The 25,251-nt window shown below is 41.1% G+C and overlaps 1 protein-coding gene across 15 annotated transcripts in view; it reads left to right on the top strand.

Moving 5' to 3' along the window:
* The first annotated feature begins 271 nt into the window (after positions 1-271).
* LOC148874455 (AUGMIN subunit 2-like) overlaps positions 272-25,251 on the top strand; it is a 45,244-nt gene continuing 20,264 nt past the window's right edge. For 2 of the 15 annotated variants that reach the window (XM_088960490.1, XM_088960492.1), the window contains exons 1-3: positions 547-704; positions 1,409-1,460; positions 3,349-3,441. Coding sequence is in view for 4 of the 15 variants with exons in the window: in XM_088960486.1 (XP_088816612.1) it covers positions 1,153-1,188; positions 1,409-1,460 (88 nt within the window). In the remaining 11 variants the exon portion in view is untranslated. Of the gene's footprint in view, positions 705-806; positions 1,189-1,408; positions 1,461-3,348; positions 3,442-13,257; positions 13,938-25,251 lie in introns of those variants that run through there. The other 13 variants (XM_088960493.1, XM_088960497.1, XM_088960498.1 and 10 more) reach the window with 13 other exon arrangements.

Raw genomic sequence — 25,251 nt, 5'->3', positions numbered from 1 at the left:
TTGCGTTCTCATAACCAAAACTTAGCTACAATTTATGCTTCTTATTTGTACTCCCATGCATTTAAACCGAGCCTTTACAAATGTTACAACAACAAATTAAAGCTAAGATGGACTCACTCCATTAGAAAAAGGCTCCAAAATTAAAAAAGAAAAAAAAAATGCATAAATTAGATGGCTAAACGGATAAGACCAAGGGAAAGAGCAGAGAGATCCAAATAATGTCCAATTTTGCAATAATTTAAAACCAGACTCGTCCAATAGCTCTGGTCTTGATCCTCTCTAACCATGCAAACCAAGTTATGGAATCACGTCCTAAGGCGATACGTCCAGGACTGCGACACCAACTCCCCACAAGCAACAAGTTGGTACCTCCTGATGTAGGCGTAGAAGGCCCGGATCAATAGAGCGCACGCGCGTGGGAGCGCTCAGGGCGGACCTAATGAGGGTGCGGTGGAACAGAGGTCGGACCCCATCCTAACCGTCCAAATCCAACCTACCTCTAAACGGCCCTTCGTATAAATAGGGGGCAATTCCCTCAAGGTAATTATCTAGACTCCGAACTATAACAGTTCTGTAATTTCCCATGTGACGTTTTGCATCTACCGTAATCCATGATCGCCTCTTCTGTGTCAAGGCTGTTTCTGTTTTTCCTTTAAGCGTCTTAAGATGTTTCTTCATCATCATCTTCACTCTCACAAAATAAGGTAAGTATATCCTTTCTTTCCCATCTTTTCGTCCTTGCTATGGTTCTTTTTTCTTCCTTTTCTTTTCTGGTAAATCTTCAGTCATTTCTTTCCCTGTTCCAGACTCTTTGCTTCAAAGGAATCCCTTGTTTCACTCCAATTTGCAGTTTGTGAGTGGATCTTCAGGACTGCAATAACCTCTTGTTGAATTCAGAAGAAATTCTAGAAGTAAAAAGCTTGAACTACCATTTCTTTCTCTTATTGGAGAGGGGAGGGGAGAGGAGCCTGCTTAGATTTCAGTTGCCTAGGTGGTGGCGTAGTGCCTTGACAAAACAATTGACAGAATATGGCCCTTTTCTAAAGTGGAATGGGTGAATGAGATTTGTTGGAGTTCTTTTAATCAACCAGGAAAGAAACGGAACAAACACTTGTCCTCAAAAGGAAGAAGCAAAATCAAATAATATCTTTTATGATTTTGTCTAGGAATTTTGAACATAGAAATATTGTATGTTCCAATTTCCAGACTGGTTTTATGTAGCTAGTATCTGTTGTGGTTGTATAAACTTTATTGCTTATCCAAGGGGAAGGGGTTGGAACCAAAATATGTCACTTTTTGTTTTTAGATTATTTTCAAGCTATTTATGTATCTGGTCTCTGTTGTGGTCACTTGAACTGTAGTGTTGTTGACCGGATATTTTTATGGTGTTTGCTTTTCATGTATCAAGGATACCTTAATGTGGAAGGAGATCGAGGCAGACAGCTGGGACTTCGGTGTAGGTATGCAACCTTGTGCCACTCAGTTTTTACTTTTATTGAATAGTTCAGATAAAAATGCTTTAGTAATATTTTTAACCCTAGTTACAATTAATTTTTTATTGGATTGCATGATCCCTACAGATTTAAAGCTATGAATTTGATCCCAATTTTCATACTCCCCAACTTCACTATATGATGCCAACACTTGGCTTTGCAAGAGGCTGCATTGCAAAATGCTAAAGCTGAAATATGTTCGATTTGTTGCTGCTGATGCCCAGTATATTCAGACTTTAAATGCCTAAAGGGCTATTATCCAATGTTGGCTTTGGATAACCAGTGTCTTAAGAGGGTGGTCTGGATATGGATCTGACCTTTGACATTTTTTGTGCACTAGCTACTCTTAGACTCAAATCTGTATTCTCACACTTGTACCAAAAGTTGACACTTTATGAATATGCTTTAAATTCTATTGTCTTAAATGAGGAAAATGTAGAAGCTTTAAGTGGTTTACCCTATTATTCTATAAACAAATTAAACTTTGGTTTATATTTTATAAGTAGCTTGACTCTTAAAAGGATCCTTACTTCATTAGACAGTTGGTCCTTGTGTGTTTTGCACAAACTGCTAAAAAATTATGAGATAATTATTATTATTATTTTGAAAAAGATAGTAACTTTATTAAAGAAAAAGAGGGTACATAGGAGATGTACACAGAAATTACAACTTGAAGAGTTAAGTAGGAAGAGAACTATCACTAAACAAGACATCCCTGAACACCAGCTTTTGCTAGATCATCTATTTAAGGAAAAAGAGAGAAAGAAAAACAGGTTATGGGGAGAAATGGCAAAAAGATATTGGAATATCAATTTGGAAGATATGATGAAAGCATTTTATTTTGGTCATGGTACCAAGCTATTGGGATTAGACCCTTTATACAAACATCCCTATATAATATGTTAATATATTACCAGCAGCATTAACCTAAGAACACTGCCCAAAATGTCTATTCACACCCCATCAAATAATAAATACATAAATAAATAAAGCAAAACACTTAGACCTAAACAAAGGGCAAAAGAATAATTAACCATATATAGATTCCTAAGAGATCTCTTCTACCATCAAATATTATGTGGTTTCTTTCTTCAGGTATCCCAGCAGTCAACAACAAATGGAATGAAATTGTTTGGTTCCATTAATCAGTAACTGTAGTGCTCTAAAAACTTAATAATATTTGCCATGTATTGCTTTCACTGAATAATTGGAAAAAATTTTCATAATATCAATGATCACCTCAAATCAAGTAAAATGCAAATACTACAGGAAGAGGCAGCCCAATGCATGAGGCTCCTGCCAATGTGGGGCCTGGGGAGGGATAGATTCATGCAGCCTTACTCCTGCAAATACACATAAAGAGGCTGCTTCCAATGAATTCTATAGGAAAGCAATGGGTAATAGAGCTTGTCTTGATACTGCCCAAACGGTTCAAAGCCTTTGCTTAACCAGGTTAATGATGGATAGTGACTCAAATAATTATCAAATATAGTGAATGGAGGAAATAACATGCCTTGGTCTTATCTACTTTTGTCATGATTTGAGAGACAAGATCAGATCCATCTCTATGGAGAAGACCACCTACAAGACTTTGACACTTGCTTTGTTCATGATGAGGTTCTATACACATATCAACAATCATAGATTTGTTTGTCAATAATATTTGCATTGTTGATTTTGTTTGTTGGTTCTTTTTTCACTATCTTAATCCTTCCTATGTTTTGTAGCATTTCTTGGAAGCTGAATCCATCAGTATGTTAATAAGCAGCATATATCAGTTAATCATTTTCTTTTGTTTGTTTGTCAATAGTATATATTTGTCTTTGTTTTTTATTATTTGTTTGTCTGCTTGCAGCCACAGATGGACACCATTGCTATATAACAATACCACTGATGAATATCCTCAATAGTTCTCTTCTATTTGTATAATGATCATCCCTTAACTTTGGTAAATGACCAAACCATTATCTAGGATTTGTATTCTGATTAACTAACTAAGAAACACAACAAAAGACTAATCCCATGGGCAATAGTAAAACTACTTTTCTCTTCTAGTAGTTTCCATAGGTCTGGTGTTCTTCACTGAACTACTAATCCCATAGCTGATAAGATATACAATTTTTGAACTCTCTGTCTCTCTGTTTGTGTTGATATCTGTACGAGAGTATTGATAAAACTTTGAAGGCAGCAAAGAATATATTGTCCCACACAATGGTATTAAAAGTTTCCCTTTGTTGGCCATTAAAAGTTGTATCTCTAAAAGGACTTGTTGCTCATAATCCTCCTGCTGTTTCCCATTTGCCTGCTGATTCTTCTGAAAAAGTTGGTGATCTTTCATCTGTTTATTTTGGTAGTTTCTGTTCTGAAGTCCATATAGTTGGGATAGAGCATGGATGATGATTATGAGTTGATTAGCCACAAGATAATTTATTGGCATATAATTCAACTTGGATAGAGTGGCTGATGATCACCATCCAAGTATTGTAATGTTAACAGAATGTTGGCTTTATTTGGTTGGGCAAAAATATGTTACATAACAGTTACTTAGAAAATAGTTTCTAGTGTTTGGTTGCCAGTAAAATACAAAGGGAAGCAAAATATTATCCTAAACTAGACTGAGAATGGAGTTAAATTAATTGCCCCCCTTTAGAGTGTAGGTTATTATATCCAGATTCTTGGATGAGATAATGGGCTTTGCTTTTGAAAGTTCCACCATATAATTGTCTCATTAAAATCAGTTCCATTAAATAGATTTTTCAATTTCATGAATTCTCTTTCCTCTACCAATTCCTAAAATCTAGTAGTTAAGACCATGATTGAAGGGATTAGAGATCCATCATATGGATGGCCAAACCCTGCAGGTAGGTTGGGCGAAATTTCAAAAATTTCCTCTCCCTTTATCTGGGAATCACATTCCCTATTTTAGAAAATCTGCATTTTCAATGATCAATCTTGAATCATAAACCAAACCTGATCTGAAACCAGAAGTAGGAAAGGAATATACCTGATACGGAGAAACAATATCTCCCAATGGAGGTGTTCACGCCCAAGGAAGGAATTAAAAACTGCTCCCACTAAAAATGACGCAGTGTAGGATGGAGCAGAATCAGCAATGTTCATCCAACGAACCGAGCCCTTCACAAGAATTCACTGGAGGCTATGAGCACAACTTCATATCAGCCTTTCTCCAAAGGTTGATATCAAGATCCAATCTTGATCGTTCGTGCTTGAAAGAGGAGATCGAACTGGCAGTTATGGCGGCGACAGGAAGGAGGCGGCAAGGAGAAAATAGCGCAGTCTCACTAGGTGCTATGTTCTCTCTCTGAAATTGAGAATGTGATGATCTTCTATAAGTTGTCGCCCCTTTCTCCTTTTATAACCTTATAGGGATCAGCTCCTAATCCCATTAGGAGTTGCTGATCCAAATCATATTTGGATCTGAATTCCCCTTAAGTGATAAGGATAGACCCTTATCTTATTTGCAGATTAGATCAGCCCTCTCCTGATCTTATCAGGAGGTTTCTAGATTTGAATTTGTATTTAGATTTGGATTCTCTGAGTGATAGGGTTAAGACCCTATTCTACCTGCTAATCTAATATCAGATTCGCCCCTTTATTTAACTGATCAAATCAGTCCAGTTCGAAATGGGCTTTAGGCCCAATAAGTATATGTGCTCACTTAGCCTTCCAAACTGTTGCCCAGTTGAGCTTCCTTGTATGGCGTGGGACCCAAGCATTGATCTACACATCAGCCACAAGGGTTCGGCCCAACCTTTGTTACAAGGCCTAGCCGAATTCACTAGAAAACCCAGTGAACCCCTTGAGCCCATCACATGAACTCTATGGGTCCAACACTTACACTAAGTGGTCCCTAGGCCAAACCACCTTGTAACACCCAGGGACTGTGGGCAGATGCAAGATTAGCCCATCAGGTATTATCCTCAATGGTCTTACACTTAACCTCTCAGCCTATAAAGATCAAACACTGCCCGACAAGAGAGGATCTCTCCCTCCGTATATAAAATATATTTTGCAAAACAAATTTCAACGATTGAAATCGACTACCGGCAGTTTTGGTTTCCATCAGAGAGAGTGCATCCCCGATCATTATCTTTGTCCGACAAAGGGGTTGATCCTGTCACTATGATCACCCACTCAGATGAATTCTCGGACTGTCCCAACATACCTAGGTTTTGACCCCCTCTAAGGATCTCATTGATTGGCATATCAAAGACAACCCAATCCGACATCTAGTCAGTATCACAATCGAGTCTAGGGGTCAGGTGTAACTTTCCAGTTTTGTCCACTAATCTCCAAGGTCCAGGGCAATACTGGAAATCTTGTCCGGTTTAGGGTTTCAAGTAAACCTACACTGCATGTACCTTGGGTCTCACCCTGGCAGCTGAGACAGGCCACCCCAATACTTGGCGGTACACCAGTGTCAGTCTTAGCAGGATAAATCTCCCCAGACTTATCCAACGGCTATTAAGATTCTAAACTAACACGAGTCTCATTAAATGTTCAGTTTAAGGGTATTACATAGAAACACACCACAAGAACATGAATCAAATATGTACTTTATTCATTTACAATAAATGTCATAATGTACATCATTCTGATTGGGGCTAAGGGCATATAACTGTCTAACAATGACCACATTCTTCAAGCTACAATCAAGCGATATCAAATTTAGTAAAAATGATATTTTTATAAATACTTATCTTCCTTTAGAATTTAGAAATATTTGCTTGCCAAAATATTTTTTTAGGATCCAAACACACACTTTGGTCTTTTTCTTTTCCCATTGGATTGAAGCATTAAATCTTGCATTGTTCAAATGCTTGCCTCTTTACACTGCTGTCTTTGGTTCCTGTGTATCCCTTCTCACATCTGTGTTAACCCATATATTCCATGCCTTCCTAACCTTGATCCTGATAACCTGTTTCTTTTAAACCTAATGGCATGTTAACAGCCATATGATTAACCATATCTAGCCAAAAGCTATGCATTAGTATATTATCTATTAAATAAAAAACTAACAATTTGTTGTCTCTGTTTAGCATTTATTGGAACATTTTTAACCTTTAGCACCTATGGCCCTCTCTGAATTTGTCCACTGTCCTAGTTGAACTTTGAATGTATATCAAGAACATACCTATTCCATATGTTTGAAGGTGTAAGATTTCTGGAGTGTTATGAAATTCAATCTCTGGATAGGCCTTATTTGATGTATTTACCATACTTTTGTTGAGCTTGGATCTCCTGCAAGCAAAAACTCTACTCACATAGTTCAAGAACATAGTTTTACAGGTTATTTAACTTAAACCAGAAATTTATCGAAGGAAAAAAATTGGACAAGCATTACATTACATTTCTTTGTATCTAAGAACTGTTTTTAACATTACATTTTTTTGTATCTAAGAACTGTTTTTATCTTTTTCTCTTTAATCACCTGTAATCTACCCAATAATATGGATCTTATAATAAAATTTAACTTTTCAGCGTGTATATGTCTAGCATATTTCTTTTTATTTTCGTGAAATTGTGGACATCCTAATGATTAAAATTACCCTTTATTAGTAAGCATGGAGGATATTAATTCACACTTACACCCCTCTACCAAGTTATTCCAGTAAAAAACATTAGAATGGTTCCTGTTGTTCCAATAAAAAACAAGCATGGGGAATATTACCCAGTAAAAAACATTAAAATGGTTCCAATAACAAGAAAATTCACACTTAATTCTTCTAATCAACAACAAACCCAAATAAGTAATGCAATTTCTGATGGGTTTGAATGATTCGTACTCACATGTACAATAAAGGGCTGGGCTTATCACAGCTCATCTGTAGTTCAGAAAACTGTTCCCATTTCAATAACTAGGCAATATATAAGACCCTGCTGAAAGAGTGGTGCAACAGTGAGATTTAAGGGACCTTTGTTAGAATCTGCAACCCATGTTCATGGATTCCTCCATTCTTTGTCTTCTATCCATTCAGTGGACAGGCTTCTGCCGTAGAGGCCACAGCTCCTGGAATATGTATACGGCTGCCTATTCAAATCAAAGACCCCCCCCTTTTTTTTATTCTGGTACCTTCTATTCATGGATAAGAACAGAGTTCGAGTTCTTCTTATTGGTGCTTTTGTATATTCTTTACGGAGAAGGTTAACAAAGCAAGGTACTCTCTCTCTCTTTCTCTGGTGTGTGAATTGAACTTCATAGCCCTTCATTTGGTACTAGCTCAAAACAAGATACACTTTTCACTGAAAAAATGCCTCTCCCCTTGCGTTCAGCTGTAGGTGGAAGTGACACAAGTGTTTTTGAAATTATCTATGAGGAATCTAAAGTATTAGCAAGGGAGATGGAAAGAAGGATTTGCTTTCTATAAAAAATAACCCAAGCTGCAGGGTTTCAATCTCTCATGGTTTTATGTCATGTCTAACAGAGTAAGAGCAAGCTCATGAATGTAATGGGAACGCAAAAGCTGTTGTGTTGTTATTTGGTTGAGCTGAGTTGTTATTGGTTGGCGACTGATGAACATGAACCATCTGAACTCGGGTTTCTTCACAGCCATGAAAGAAAGAGGAGATGTGAAGGCAGTGTTCACAGGCCATGACCACATCAAAGATTTCTGTGGAAACATAATGTGGTAAAGGCAGTGTTCACAGATCATGCTGGTAAAAGGCCTATGTGCAATATAAGATATATATCAAAATATTTTAATGTGGAGATTACCTTTTGTTTGGGTCATGGCTAAGTTGGCCCTGCGAGACACGTGGCCGCTCAATTATCGCCCTGCCACATCATCCTAATTAGGTCGAGTCGGTATAGCTCGGCCATGTTGGCCTAGCACGGCCATGACGGGCTAGCTTGACCAAGCTACGCTATTACTGTAGAACCCCATCTTATCCTTCCAGCCACGTCAACTACATGTCATATGGATGAGCACAACTACGGGTAAAGAGGAGTAAGGAAGACAACTCCGTTGGCGAATGGGACTCTATCTCGAATACCTCGACGGCTAACTCTATCCCGACAACCCCGGAAGCTCAGTCCAACCAGGACACGGATCTTCGGCTATGAAAAGGTACTCCATGCTCAAGGTAAGGGATCCAACTTTTAAGACCTACACCGCTACTTAGCTCAGGCATCCTTATAGATCGACCCGACCATCCTACCACCTACTGGCTTGAGAGTCGGAGTTCCTACCCGGGGATAATTCCTCGGGTCTCTGACTTCTGTTTCCTTGATCACAGGTCTTGAAGCGTGACCTCGTCCTTGTAGCTCGGCCCCGCCCTTCCAACAAGGACTATCTGCTTGCTCTCCTCAGTTTGTGCACCACCTAGGATTGAGCAGCATCAAATTGGCGCCGTTTGTGGGAACAACACAAAAAGCCTTCCCTGAAAATCTCATCCCTCACCGCACAATCAAGGAAGCGATTAAGATGCCTAAAAACCAGTCTGAACGAGCAACTGGCCATTCCCCATCTCGGGAGAACCAAGAAGTCCTGCAACCTTCGGCCACAGTAGGTCCAGCACAGCTCCAAGCCATGCAGGAAAAGGTTGATAAAATTTTTGAATTCATGCAAACACTAGGGTCTGCCATGCCACCCAACAGGGCGGTCCCCCTTCATGCCCCAAAACGCACGAAGGACGATCCTCGAACTGAGGACCCCAAAGCGCATCGATCAGACATAAGGGGAGAGCGGTTCGAGCATATGAGGCAAAACACGCCCGAAGGCCTGCCGCCACTGCCCGTTCCCGAGGACGGGACTACCATAACTAGACATACCAGTTAGCGCGCATCCCCGCCAAAGAAAGGCTCGATAAAAGGACGTCGCCCTTTGTAGTTTCAGCCGCCAAGTCAAGCTCGATCAAGGATCACCCCATGCGACCCAAAAGGGAGGCCATACACACTACGGTCCCAAACAACAGAGATGTCGAAATTAAAGAGCTCTGACAACGTCTGGAAGAGTTAGAGCGCACCTCCACCCACAAGAGTGCAATTTCCGTCGTAAATCAACCTGTATAGGCCACCGGGCATATCACCAAGGAGCCACCCTTCATCTAGGACATAGTGGACGAGGTACCCCCTGTTGAATGGTGAGTCCCTCAATTCGACAAGTATGACAAGAACTCCAACCCTTTCGACCATGGTGCGGCACTTAAAGTCTAGATGATGCTACATGGTGCGTCGGAGGGATTGATGTGCAAAGCCCTTTGTAACCACGCTACAAGGCCCAACCTTAGCATGGTACTCCTCCCTGCCGCCGAGGTCTATAGCTTCATGGGCCCAACTAGAGAACCAGTTCCTGGCATAGTTCATAGCTAGTAAGAAGCATTGGAAAACCTCGGCCAGCCATATGCAAGTTCGATAGAGGAAGACGAAGTCCCTTAGAGATTACCTGGCAAGGTTCAACAAAGAAGCACTTCAAGTCAGGGACTTGAATCAGTCAGTCGCGGTGATGGTCATACAACACGGACTCCGCCCTTCCCCATTCAACTTCTCCATCTCCAAAAATCCTCCTTAAACGTTGATCGTGCTAATGAGCCACGCACAGAAGTATATCAATGCTGAAGAGGCCCAGGTGCAACTCAAAGACGAGGATGAGAAGCTCGACAGAAAAAGGAGCGAGAACGACGAGCAGAAGTCCGAGAGGACGGGCAAAGACCACAAGAGGCAAGATCGCCGAACCGACCATAGACCTCGCACCCCTCTGTTGACCTATCGAAACTTCACGCTGCTTAATGTTTCACGGTTTAAAATTCTGATGCAAATCCACGACCACAACTATGTCAGGTGGCTCGAGAAGATGAAGACACAAAGTAACAAGAGGAATCGAGACAAATATTACGAGTTCCACAAGGACCACGACCACGATACGAAGAACTGTTTCGACCTACATAACCATATCGAAGATCTAATTAGGTGCGGTTATCTCAGTGGCTTTGTAGACAGAATGTCGAAGTCATCCCAAGAGGAAAGGAATGCGGATGAAGCTCGGCAACCCCCACCCCGAGGCCCCCCAGTCGGCGTCATCCACGTAAAATCGGGAGGAAGTGCCTCCGGAGGGGAAAGCAGCTCCAAAACGGAAAAGATATGCACGGCTATGCGAGATAGACGATCGAGGTCACAAGAGGAGGCGTGACACATCTATTACCTTCACTGACGACGACCTCTGAGGAATCCAGACTCCGCACGACAACGCCTTGGTCGTCATAGCCAAAGTGGCCAACTTTGAGCTTCAGAGGATCCTAATCGACATAGGGAGTTCTACCGATGTACTGTTTGAAGGATGTGTTTGAAAAGCTCAGCATTGGTAGAGAATGGCTTACACTGGTTAGCACTCCCTTGATGGGATTTTTGGGAGAGTCCCTTTAGCCCACTGGGAGGATAACTCTTCCCCTCTTGATCGGAGGCGACGGCAACCATGGTAGACTTCATCGTGGTGCGCTGCCCCTCCTCTTACAACGTGATCCTCGGTAGGCTGACCCTTAATGCCTTGTAGGTCGTAGTCTCAACATACCACATCACCATGAAAATTTCAACCAAATATGGCATAGGGGTGGCGTGTGGGGACTAGAAAACAACGTGACATTGCTATCAGTTATCTTGCCAAGGACTATGTCCAGTGACCGAGACATTGATGGCGGACGCATATGACCTGCATGACAAAGTAATGGCGTAGTGCGGTCGACCCGTGGAAGACCTCATCCAAGTCCCTCTATTTGAGGAAGACCCCGAAAAGACGGTCCAAGTTGGCTCCCTGCTAGGTGACCACCTCCGAGAGGAACTTGATCGACTATTGAGGAATAATGTCAACATGTTTGTTTGGTCGAAAGAGGACATGCCTCGAATCGATCCCGAAGTTATCACACATCGGCTAAAAGTTGACCCCTGTTACCGACCTGTGAAGCAAAAGAAGAGAAACTTCACCTTAGAGCGGTGGCAAGTGATCGCCAAGGAAGTACAGAAGTGCTCAATACCGTCTTCATTAGGGAAGTCAAATACTCCGATTGGCTAGCCAATGTAGTGATGGTGAACAAGGCCAACGGAAAGTGGAGGATCTGCATCGACTTCACCAACCTAAATAAGGCCTGTCCCAAAGATAGCTTCCCCCTTCCTCGGATCAACCAGCTCGTCGACGCAACAGCAGGACATGAACTCCTAAGCTTCATGGACGCCTTCTCAGGCTACAACCAGATCCGGATGGACCCGTACGACCAAGAACAAACGACCTTTATCACTGACCATGCCTTGTACTGCTATAAGGTAATGCCCTTTGACCTAAAAAACGTCGGCGCTACCTATTAGCAGCTGGTGAACGAGGTATTCAAAGAGTAGCTCGGTAGGAACGTGGAGGCGTATGTCGACGATATGCTTGTGCAGAGCAAAAAGGCCAAACACCACTTGGCCGACCTCCGCGAAGTCTTTGACACACTTATAAAGTATAAGATGAAGTTAAACCCGACCAAGTGCACCTTCGGGGTTGGCTCTAGCAAGTTTTTGGGGTTTATGGTAACATAGAGAGGAATCGAAGCAAATTCGGAAAAGATAAAATCCATTCTTGACATGCCATCCCCCCAGACCCACAAAGAAGTGCAACTACTCATCGGAAGAATGGCCGCCCTTGGTAGGTTTATGTCTAAGTCCGTGGACCGGTGCCTCCCCTTTTCAAAGCTCTTTTACGGCCAAAGGACTTCCATTGGACAAAAAAGTGTGAGCAGTCTTTCCAAGAACTAAAGTAGTACCTGAGCTCGTCGCCCCTCCTGACTAAGCTGAGTGTGGGGGACGAGCTATTGCTCTACCTCTCGGCTGAGGATGAGGTTGTCAGCTCAGTATTGGTCAAAGAAGAGGACCGAGTACAAAGGCCGATCTACTACACCAGTAAGGTCCTCAGCGGCGCAGAGACCCGATACTCAAATTTCGAAAAGTTGGCTCTGGCCCTCGTCACCGCAGCAAAAAAACTCAAACCCTACTTCTATACATCAACCATTAGATCAGACACAACCACCAGACCCAGGACCTCCCAAAACACCTACCCATTAAGTTTGAATTCAAGATTCCTTCGTTTACCCGTCCATTAAACAAAGATTCTATTTCGACCCCTATTGTACCCACAACCCATATCCACTTGATCCGAACACATCTAAACCAATCAATCCTTGTCAATCACCCAAGAATGCTAGAAAACCCCTACATATGAAATTTTATCCCAAAACACCTCAATTTACCATCAATCGCACCAAGATTCCATTTTTAAGTTTCTGACTAGATTACAAGTTTTTCCAATCCGGGCCTAGTTGGCTCAATCTAACCTTACCAATCACCTTAGAACGCCCACCTTGTTTGCCCCTCGATCACACAGATTCTGTTTTGAGGCCCCTAGATTAACCGAATTGAGTCCTTTCCAGATCTGCCCAATCCGGCCTATTTGGGCCAATCCAGCACTACCGATCAACTCAGAATGTCTAGAATCCCACCCTGTAAAATTTCAGTAAAAAATACCCCCGTTTACCCATATGTCTAGAAAAATTCGGTTACGGTGAATCTTGTTAGCCCATTCACACAAAGCCCCTCTGCTATTAGATCCAACTCAACCCTTTACCCAGAACCACCCATCATTGAACCAAAACCCCGGTCCGACCCCTGGACTAATTGTGACCCAATGTTACGAAAATTACAAATTTACCCCTGAACTTCACTGAACTTACAAAAATACCCCCGACACTCGTTAAAAAGGGACCGATTCATTCATTTCGTCCTGATCCGAAGATTTCGAGGGAGACAGTATTCACCATCATCTTCGTTCGAAAAGAGGCGGAAAGGCGGCGACCCCTCCCTTCATCTCCGGGCAGCAGCGGCGGCAACCTTGTCCAGCTCCGGCGTATCGTCTCCCCACCTCCGATCTGTCTCTCTCTCACTCTCTTTCTTTCTATTTTCTTCTTCTTCCTCTTCATTTTCTCCTTCTTCTAATCTGGTTTTTTACGAAGAAAGCTTAATTCAACGCCGACTGTTCATCGTCTTCCCCGATTGAACAGCGGCGAACATTTTTTCCCCCTCTCTCAGTAGTCACTCTCTCTCACTCTCTCTCTTTGACATTTTCTTTCTTCATTCTTGCCTTTCCTTCATTTCCGCTACTACCACCTCAGTCTCCAACTCCTCCTTTTCGTTAGAACCCCAACCGCATCCCCTGCTTTCTTTTTCTTTCTGTCATGGTCGCCGGTCGAACAGAATCGTCAAATAGCATTGGCAGCTCAAATGTTTCGGCATTCCTTTGTTTTGAACGTGATATGCATCCGAAATAGCGTCGTCTTTTGCTAATCTCTCAGTTGCAGTCCTCTATCACCACTTCTGCCATTTATGAAATTAAGCAGCCTAGGAAGAACTAACTGAAATCCCTCTGTTGCAGCGTCCGGTTTCAGGCCGAAATCCTCAGCCAGGTAAGTGCTATAATCGTATTTTCAATTTTTTTTTTTGCTTCCGGGTGATTATCTTTTCTAGTTTATTCTGTTTTAGTTTTTGTTTTTTTCTTTCCTTTTTCTGCCCGGATTAGATCATATTGAGCATAAAGCCAATAGGTTTTGATTGTTAAATAGAACCGTTCTTCTCTCATTCAGTCTATTAACCTGTCATCTGTTCCGCCTGCTATGTTTACGACCGATATCAGTTTTGTTTATTTCTGTTTCATTAAATTGCTAATTGTTGATTAGTTCAGATTATGCATTCCTTGTTTCAATTTGTTTGAGTGTAGATTAAGTAATCCTCACCTTGCTTTGTTGATTTAAATAGTTCGAATTAAACCATTCGCAGATAAAAGAAATGTTATATCAGTAGGAGTAGGGGTTGATGACACGAGAGTAACAAATCAGAGGTGATTGAACATGTTTGCATATTAGACTGAATGCAGGGGGATGTCGGTTACAGTAAGCAGCATAGTTCTGAAGCAAAAAGCAAAAGTAAATAACAATAATAACAATGGACAATAAATTATTTAGAAAAATGATGAAAATGTGATTATGGGTTTTAATCTATGAAACCGAATGGCTAGGTCTGTAGATAAAATATATTGGTGAGTTTGGGAAGGTCAAAGGAGAAAAGATATGCTAGTGATCGATTAAATAATAAATATGCAATTAGTGCACCATGAGAAGATAGCAAAAAAAAAAAAAAGAAAGGAAATAAAAAAGAAAAAAAGCGATAAAAAATATAGCAATAAAAATAAAAAGTATAAAAGTATAAAAATAAACATAAAAATAGACAAAATTTGCTTTTATTATAGCTATTCTTGAGGTTTACTTTTGTTTAATTAATTGTTATTTGTGCTTGTTTGGTATCCCATGTGGGCTCCACCTATCAGACCCAGGAGAGGGGTGCCTAACCCCTTCCCTCTCCCATCCGAGTCTTACCTGGACTGGTTCGCTGGTGCCTCGGGCTTTGGAGTCATTATTTGATAAAAAAGATTTTTGATACCATTCTTGGAGGTCCCATCACCTCAATTTTCTAATATGATGGGTGGCGATTCCATTTCCAGCCCAAGTGGCAAGTGAGCCGTTTTCTGACGCTCACAAGGAGTCAGAGTAATTACCTATGAAATAACCTTTATAGTCCAATATGTTGCCCAAATGGTTTCTAGCCTCCACCACATTTATAGTTTGTGGCCAAGTTGTGAGCTTCCCATGCCGCCCAAGCCTACACTGCATTTATAGTAGAATTACCTACAAAATTTTCTCTATAGTCAACTACGTTGCCCAAATGGTTTCTAGCCATAGCAGCAACAGTACAACTACCATTTTTAGTACAAGAAGCATCGAAATTAATTTTAATTTCACCCAAATTCGGGGGGACCCAATAAATATTCTTCATTTTCCTCATTTCTTTGCTAATATTCTGATTTTCATTGTGAAACCTAAACTCCTCGAAAGATTTAAAGGCTCTCTCAAGAATAGTTTGGGGGGGGGGTCCTCTTTATCATTGAAATTCTTTTGATTTCTGTTCTTCCATATATGCCAATACATGCACATTTCTCCTTAAGTTGGTTTCTTTCAATCACATCAATTCCATGCACTTCTGTCCACCACTCCGTAATACCCATATTACTCCCATTTAATTTGGCAATGTTAAGACCTGAAATATCCCAAATCTGTTTTGTTGATGCACAATCAAAGAAAATGTGCTTGATGTCCTCAGGGGAACCATATCTACTACAATTTTCATCGATATCAAGACCCCTCCTTTTTTGGAGGGCCTTCGATGGAAGTCTATCATTTAAGAGGAGATACATGAAAAACTTTAATTTTTGAGGACTTTTTAACTTCCAATAGTCAAGTTCCAATTCAGCGGGTTCACCCGATTGCAGTCAGCCCCACATTTGAGATTATATACCGACTTTAAGGTGAAAATCCCCTTTAGATTTGTGCTCCAAACTAATTTATCTTCCTTAATGCCCATAGGAATAAAGATTGATTTAATTTTATTCCAAATATCTATCTGAACCAAACTCGAAATCTCATTCTCTTTCCAAATTCCTCTCTTTATCAATGAAATCACTTACTAGGGCACTTTCTTGAATTTCCTACGAAGGGGAAAAAGAATCTACTAAAGAGCATCTACTAACCCAACTATCTATCCAAATTTTGACAGATTCCCCGTTACCAACGACCCACTTAAGATCCATTCTCAAGAGTTCTCGGGCACCTAAAATGCCTCTCTACACCTAAAATCCCTCTAACAATTTTAACCCAAAGATTAGCCTCCTGAGTAATTATCTTCCAACCTAACTTAGCAGGACTTGCTTCATCATTAAACCATTTGAGATTCCTTAACCCAAGGCCTCCCCATCTTTTAGGAGAACACACTCTTCTCTAGTTCATTAAATGCAATGGTTTTATACCACTATTATTATTCCACAAAAAATTTCTCTGGGTTTTTTTCAATCTCTTCAATAGTGTTATTGGGAATCATAAATGACCTCATAATGAATTGCGGCATCATGGAGGTCATGGAATTCAACAAAGTCAGTCTTCCTGCTATTGACAAAGTATTTTTCTTCCATCCAATCGTTCTTTTACATATTCTGTCATTAACAAACCGAAATGTGTTTTTGGTGACCCGAGAGTTAATGATTGGGGCCCCCAAATAAAAATGTGATTAAGATTGCATAGGGAGCTTAAGAATCCAAGCTAGCATTTTCTAAAACCTATTTGGGACATTATCAGAAAATTGGATGGTTGACTTATTGAAATTTGGGCTTTGTCCAGATGCCCTAGAAAACTTTATAAATATTTCTTTAATCCTCAAGCTTGTAGAAATCATAGGCTCAGCTAATATAATACAATCATCATCAAACTAAAGAATAGGAATTTTAGGAAAATCTTTAGCAACTCTACATCCAATTGGGTTCCTAGGAAGATCAACTTCTTTTCCAAGTTTTCTGGTTAAGGCCTCGGCGCACAAAACAAAAATGTAAAGAGAAAGCGGATCACCCTTTCTTATTCCCTTAGTTAGGGTAATCTCTCTGGTAGGAGACCCATTAATCAATATTTGATAGGACACAGTTTTGATGCATTCCATGACCCACCGAATTCACTTATCATGGAAACCAAATTTCCTAAGAATTTCTTCAATGAAGCTCCACTCCAACCTATCATAGGCTTTCTCCATGTCAATTTTACAGGCCATGATTCTTTTTCTCCCTTTTTCTCCTTCTCATAGTGTGGAACATTTAATGAGTAATTAAAATAGGGAGAATGACTGATCAACCCAGCTTAGAATTCTTAGCCCCACTGTACAGGGGGGATGAATCCTGATCGTGGATTGATGCCAAATCCATAAGCAGGATGCAATTTATAGGGGGCTACTGGTAGACTATGGGAGGTTGTAATTTCAGAATTCTGCATTGGGCTACAGTGTACTTCTCCCATTAAAATATTATCATTTGCTTGTCTATTGGTGACAAAAGCACTTTGGAATGGTGAGACAATATTTTCAAGGATAGGTTTTATTCTTCTCACCATAATTTTTGTGATCACCTTGTAGGTCACATTGCATAGACCGGTTGGTCTATAGGTATTCACTGTTTCAAGATTTCCAATTTTTGGAATTAATGTAATGAAGGTCTTATTTAGAATGGGGCACAATCTCCATGTATGGAAGAAATTCTTAATTGTCCCGCAAAAATCTCCTTTAATAATGTTGCAAAATTTTTTAAAGAAAAGAGCATTAAGCCCATCAGGACCCATGGCTTTAAGATCTCCAATGGACAGGAGGGCTTCATAAATTTCTCTTTCTGTCACATCCTTAATAATGTTCTTATTCTACTCTTAAGAAACATTCTTGTTGATTTCCTCGATGAAACCCCTAACTCTATACGTTCTTTCACTATTAAATCTTTCCTTAAATTCTTGACAAAACACTTTGCAGTTTGACTGTAATCTTTGATTTTCACTCTTCTATTAGTAATACAAGTGATTCTATTTCTTGCTTTCCTAATTGTATCCGAAACCTTAAAGAATCTGATATTCCAATGCCCAAGTTTAATCCAGTCAATTCTAGACTTTTGAGCCCAATAGGCCTCTTCCCTCCTTAAGGTGTTATTTAATTGTTTCTGTAAGGTCTTTTCAAGATTATTCAAAGCTCTGTCCTTATTCTCATCAACCAGCCTCACTTGAACCTTTCCTAAAGCGCCAACATTTTCTTGTTTTTTCTTGAATATATTGCCAAAGTGCATTCTATTCCAAATCTTAAGACCGACCACTAATCTATTTCTTTTTTAATAAATTTAATAGCTCTTGAACCACTAGCTTCAAGCTTTCAAGCTTGGTCAACTATTTCTTTCAACTTTGGGTTGAGGCACCACATTGCCTCAAACCTGAAAGGTTTCGGCCCATAATTCTGAAGACCATTAGTTACCAACAACAAAGGAGAGTGATCTGAAGCCATGAGTGGGAGGTTCTTGAGGATGGCTTCAGGAAAAGGATTCTCCACTCCTCATTAACCACAACCCAATCCAACCTCTCCCATATTGATTTGTTTTTCAACGTAAAAGGATTACCTTTGTTTCAATTTCCATTAGCTCATAGTGAAAAATAAGATCATTAAATTCCCTACACTGACTATGTTTTACTTCTCTACCTCCCCTCTTATTTTCACTATCCCTTGCGGAATTAAAATCTCCTATAAGCTTCCATGGTCCATTCGAATTATTAGCTATTTCTCTAATCCAATTCCACACAATTTTTTGTTCCATTTTGTTTGGGGCCGCATAGACAAAGGTGTAATTCCAAGATCGATTAGGGGAAGCATCTTTTATGTTGACATGAACTATTCTATCATTAGTCAAAATGACTTGGATATTACATGTATTTTTGTTCCATAAAACCCATAAGCCCCCAAAGAAACCCATTGAATCCACAATTTCAAAGTTCTCATAAGGAAATTCTTTAATTATCTTTCTAGCTCTATTTGGATTAACTCTTGTTTCCATTAAAAAATTGATATCAACTTTATAATCTCTAATTATCTACATGACCTGTCTTTGGAGGTAAGCTCTTCTTGCCCGACGAACGTCCCAACTAAGTATTTGCATTGTTAGTGGTAATCTCGCTCGGATCTTTATTGTCTCCTTCCAACTTAGCAATTTCAAAGTTCAGCGTCTCCATGTAGGACATATTTTTTCCTTCATATTCCTTCATGGGTTCCCCTTTAGTAATTAGTTGTTGATTGTTTCGGTCCTCCATCAAATCATCATCCTCTCCATCATCCACTTTAGGATTTCCTTCAACTTCATCTTCCATCAACTTAATAGAATAATCATTTTTACTTTCATGTTTATCATCTTGCATTTCAAAGGGATTAGCAATAACTTAAGAATTATTGAAAAAAGTTTTTTCTGTCAATTTCAACACTAAATTTGGGCAAGATATTACTCACTTGTGCTCCTTCCATCTATTTCTTTTTCTGAATCCATTTTGGATGAGCGACGATTTGCTTCGAAGGTTCATGGAGGCATGACCAGCATTGATGAATTTAGTTCTAGACATCACTCTCACCACTTCAATTCTAAAGTTTTTAACTTGAGACCATTGGTCCTTTTTTGCATTCCGATGTCTATCTCTACACCTATCTACATGTTTGTTATTTTGGTATCTTGGGTTAAATAACACCTTTTGATGTTTCCTTCTGTTTTAAACTAAAGTCCATCCCTCATTAGTGTTGTTCTTGTTCTTTGGGCAATCCTTGTATTTATGCCTTCTCCACCCATAGTTAATGAACAAATTGAATATATTCTCATAAAACACCTGATATGGTGTATGATCCGCGCTCAATTTGGTCAATCTAACCTTACCAATCAACTTAGAATGCTCAAAAACCCTACCCTATGAAATTTCAATAGAAAACACCCTTGTTTTCCCCCCATCGCATAAAGTTTCTATTTCGAAGCCCTAAATCGACCAAATTATTCACCCTTCCAGATTTGCCTGATCCGGGCCCAATTGGGCCAATCTGACCTTATCAATCAACTCAGAATGCTCAAAAACCTTACCCTGTCAAATTTCTATAAAAAACACCACTATTTACAAGGAATCCCTTTTTACCCCTTGTTTTGCTAAACCATTAGCTATAGAATTAGCTGATCTCTTTATCCAACATGTCTTAATTTCCTTCTCCCGCACCAGCCATTTGAAATTCCTCTTCTCATTGTTATACTTCCAAAGATCATTTTGTTCTTTGGTCAGCCACCCTATCACCACCTCTGAATCCCCTTCAATTATAAGTTTCTTGATGTTCAATTCTTTAGCTTTCCAGGCTCCTTCCATTACTGCACATGTCTCAGCTCTAAGGGAGTCACCCACTCAGATTGGGCCTGAGAACATAGCAGAGATGACCCCATTTTCATCTCTAAAAACACCCCCAATCCCTAGTTGTCCCGGGTTTCCCCTACTGCATCCATCAAAGTTTAATTTCAAGAATCCACTAGGTGGGGGGGGTCCAAGCCACACTCATTACTGACTTGGCCTGCGTGCAACTTGCAATTTCACCTCACTTCCTCAACATGTCATCCACAGTGTAATCTGTGAATATTTCTAGAGGTTTCAGCCAATGTACCGCCCTAAACTGTATGATAGCCCTCAAATCTGCTGTCCCTCTCTGAGTTTCTGAGAATATCCTGGAGTAACTTTCTTCCCACAATGTCCAACATACTGGAGTCCTTAGTCCTCTCCACATTGTCCTTCCCCTTTTTAATCGCCACCTGAAGGAGGAGGGGCGAAAAGGCCCTGCATGCCTGATGGGGGATTCCAGCTGCATCCAAATAAGGAGAAAGCCCAATCCCACAATGACCTTGCGAAGTGGCACGACACCATTAGGTGAAAACCAGTCTCCCCATCTGCTTTACACAGAACACACCACTGAGGTGACAAGCAAGTATTGGGTCTCTTCTTTTGGAGTAGATCACCGGTGTTAATTCTTTCCAAATAGGCTTTCCAACAAAAACTACCAACCCTAGGAGGTATAGCTCTGCACCAAACCTCACCAATAGGAAAAGGGGACAGGGTAGGACTGGTGGACTGACTTAAGACTTTGAAGAACGAAGCACAAGAGAAAATGCCATTGGGGTTAGGTGTCCAAATTCTAGAATCCACCCTAGTGGGGTCTAAGACAACGTTATCAAGAAGTGCAAGAAGGCTCGACGTCTGAATCCCTCAAATCCCTTCTTAGACCCAAGTTCCACCCAATCTCAGAAGTGGAAGAGGACAGGGATGTGAAAGACGAGATCGACTCATTTTTCAAATCAGAAAAGAGCGTACAAAGACGGAAACTGATCCTTTAGAGGGGCGCTCCCCACCCAGGTTTGTTCCCAAAATTTTATGGAGTTACCGGAATTCAAGTCATACCTAATATTAGGAATGAATGGCTTTCCAAGGAGAGTTGCTTGTGATCCTAGCTTTGATTCCAGCGTCCCATCCGTTGTGCTCCAGCCCATGAATACTTGCCACTATTCTAGCCCATAGCTTCTCCTTCTCCATAGGAAACCTCCATAGCCACTTCCCCAGCAAAGTCATATTCCTTCTCCTAATACTCCCAAGCCCCAAACCACCACACGACTTACTCCTGCACACTATTTCCCAGCTAACTCTATGATCCCTCTTCTCTTCTTTCGGCTCCCACAGGAAATCTCTCATTAATTTCTCTAATCTGTTAGCAATCTTCACTGGGATTTTAAACACCGACATGAAGAAGATGGGTAAGTTAGCAAGCATGGCCTTAATTAGTGTAATTCTCCCACCAAGAGAGAGGTAATTCTTTTTCTAGGATACCAATCTTTTTTCAAACCTTTCCATCACTGGGTTCCAGAAGCTCTCTCTCTTGGGATTATTATCTAATAGTAATCCTAAATAGTTCAGAGGCCACCCCGTGACTTCACACCCCAACACTTCAGCACTCTCCCTGATCTCTCCCTCCGCCAAATTCACCCCCACTACACAACCTTTCCCAAGGTTAACCTTCAAATTGGACAATTGCTCAAACAGTTGTATCATCGACTTTAAATTCTTGATAAACCTCACATTACCACCTTCACAAAATAGAATCGTGTCATCAACAAATTGTAAATGTGTGAGGGGGGTTTCCATCCTCCCAACCGTCCAACCTCTAATGAGCCCCCTAGAATCTACTCTGTGAATCAATTTCCCCAAAACCTCCGCAATTAAAATGAACAAGAAAGGAGAAAGGGGGTCTCCTTGTCTTATACCCCTACTGGCTGGAAAGAAATCTACCACTGTCCCGTTCACTAGCACTGAATAATGACAATTCCGGACACAACCCATGATCCACTTACACCATCTGGCCCCAAACCCGAATTTGGTTAAAACTTTCCTCAAGAACTCCCAGTCCACCAAGTCATAAGCCTTTTCCAAGTCCAGCTTACAGACCACTCCCTTCTTCTTATCCCTCTTAAAGTTCTCCACACACTCATTCGCAGTTAAAATCTGGTCTATAATTTGTCTTCCACTCACAAAAGCTCCTTGATAGTGTTCAATGATATCCGACATTACCTTCTTCAGCCTCAGAGACAACACTTTTGCAATGATCTTGTACAAGCTATTCACCAAGCTTATTGGCCTAAAATCCTTCGGGTGGGATGCATCTTTCTTTTTGGGAATTAAGGCTATAAATGTAGAGTTCACACTCGGATTGACAATTCCTCTCCTGAAAAACTCGTCAAACACCTGCAAGAGATCATCTTTCAAAATATCCCAACAATCCTGATAAAAAGCCATTGTAAACCCATCCGGCTCTGGACCTTTTGTTCTATTCATAGAAAACACAACCTCCTTGATCTTTTCTATATTAAAGCTTCTTTCCATCCTTCTCCTGTTCTCCACCCATACATCTGGCCAGTCCAAACCTTCTACCCACATCCTTCTATTCACAGGCCTTCTTAGAATAGATTTGAAATGCTCCACACAAACCCTGGTGATCTCCTCTTGCTGTACTAACTCAACTCCATCTACTACCAATTTGGAGATAAAGTTCTTCCTTCTCTTGCCATCTGCTAGAGAGTGGAAATACCTAGTGTTTCTATCTCCCTGTTGCAGCCATTTACACCGAGATTTTTGCCTCCAGCTAATTTCCTCCTTGTGCAGGCAATCCTCTAACTGTCTTCTCAATTCTCTCCTGAGGTCATTGTCTTCCTTTCCAAATTCTCCCCTTTCCTCTTTAAAGTCAAGGCTTTCAATCTTCTTCATCAAGTCTCCATTTCTTTCTTTTGTCCTCCCGAACTCCATCAAGTTCCACTCCTTAAGTCTTGCTTTCAAGAATTGTAGTTTCTTATGGAATTTTATCCCCTCCCACTCCACCAACGGGTTACACTCATGCCACCAATCCCTCACTTTGTTAGTAAACCCTGGATGCAGTAACCACATATTTTCAAATCTAATGGGGGTAGGACCTCCACACCTTCTTTCCTCCTTGCATAACACTATGGGCCAGTGATCCGAGGTCACCCTTGGGAGAGCTCTAGCATCCAAGGTTCTCCAATGTTCTTCCCAATCCAAAGAGAACAGGAATCTATCCAACTTAGAGCAAATGGGTCTAGATTGGAGATTTGACCATGTAAGTGCCTTATGCGCTAGGGGAATCTCTTTAAGCTGAAAGGCATCCACAAAACTGTTAAACTTCCTCATGCTTTTTGTCACCCTCTAGTTTATCTTATTGGACTCTTCCGAGAACTTTATCACATTGAAGTCCCCACCCATGCACCAAGGCCCATCCCACAAACCTCTAACATCAGCCAGTTCCTCCCACAGCTCCTTTCTCTCTCTATAATCATTTGGTCTGTAAACATTTGTGAGCACCCACATATAATCATCCTCTTGCTGCTTAAACTTCATGGAAACCGAGTACTTTTCGATCAACTCCTCCATCCCTTCAACCACATCCCTCTTCCACATTGTTACAATCCCCCCGGAAGCACCCCACGATGGAGCCGCCACCCAGCTAATCCCCTGGTTTTCCATACACTCCTTGTCAATTTGTCACTAAACTCCATTCTCTTAGACTCTTGCAACAGCACAATGTCTGGGTCATATCGTCTTATTACCTCTTTTATTGTTGCTCTCTTCTTCGCACTCCCAATTCCCCTCACATTCCAACTAAGAATCTTCATTCCTTTTCTTTTACAAACCCCTTGCCACCTACCTGCTACTTTCCCCCTTTTCTTTTATCTCCTTTTACCTTGAGCTTCTTGTCTCCTTCTACATCTCTCTTTAGTCTCTCTACTTCACTCAACCTCCTATTCTTTGTTATGACTTGCATCTTCCTCTTCTGTAAGTTTTCTTTCAACGCGTTCAAATCCTCCAGCCTACAACCCAACTTCCCTATAAATTCTGCTATCATGTCTTCTCTCACCGATTCCACCACCCCTACCCTTCCTACATAATCCCCTTCATCTCTGTCCACCTGCCTTTCCTTCCTCTCCTCTAGTCCCACCTCAGTTCTTTCCTTTCCAACCTTCCTCCCCTTACTGTTACCTCCCTCCTTCCTTGCTTTCTCCTCGTTACCCTCTCCATCTCTACCCTCATTCCTGTCCCTCCTCTCCATTGACCCCTCCTCTCTTCCTTCCTCCCCTTCCCTCCTCCATATCAACTGCCCTTCCACATCTTTAAACACTCTTTCAATGATTTCCCACACTTGTCCACTTCTTTACCTTTCTTCCCGCACCTTCCCACAATCCTTCCTTCCCCTCTCCCCCTCCTCAGAGAGCCCGCCTACTAGCTCGGTTGCAAATTCATGGGCTACAGGACATGGTACAGGAACGGAATCTGGAACCAAAGACACAGGAGACACATTAGTATCACAAACCGAAAACACATGGTCACCTGGGACTGAAGGATAAGCTAGAATAGGAATGCTCCCGGCCTCCTTCTCTTGTTCTGAAGGTTGGTAACCAATTGTCTTCCTGAGTTGGTTGGAAAGTACTTCTGTCCTTTGGTCAATCTGGTGATCTTTCCACTCTACCCCTGGGTCACCCCTAGATAGCATATTCTTGCTTTGCTTCTGGTTCTCCTGGTTTTCCCCTTCTGAAAAACCTTGCACACTCTGTGGTCTTGGGAATGAGATAATCCGATTGCAGTCTTCACCCTGGAATAATCTTGCAATATTCCACCCTTCCATATCACCTCCAGCACAGCTGCCTTCATCGTTTACACTGCCCACGCTAGAGCCATCGATAGAAAGGTCCTCCAGTTCACCATC

This window comes from Nelumbo lutea, chromosome 1 (genome assembly GCF_056320005.1).
Source record: "Nelumbo lutea isolate HS-2025 chromosome 1, American lotus-T2T, whole genome shotgun sequence".
Lineage (NCBI taxonomy): Eukaryota > Viridiplantae > Streptophyta > Magnoliopsida > Proteales > Nelumbonaceae > Nelumbo > Nelumbo lutea.
The sequence above is the reverse complement of the archived record's forward strand: the minus strand, read 5'-3'. Positions and strand labels throughout refer to the sequence as shown.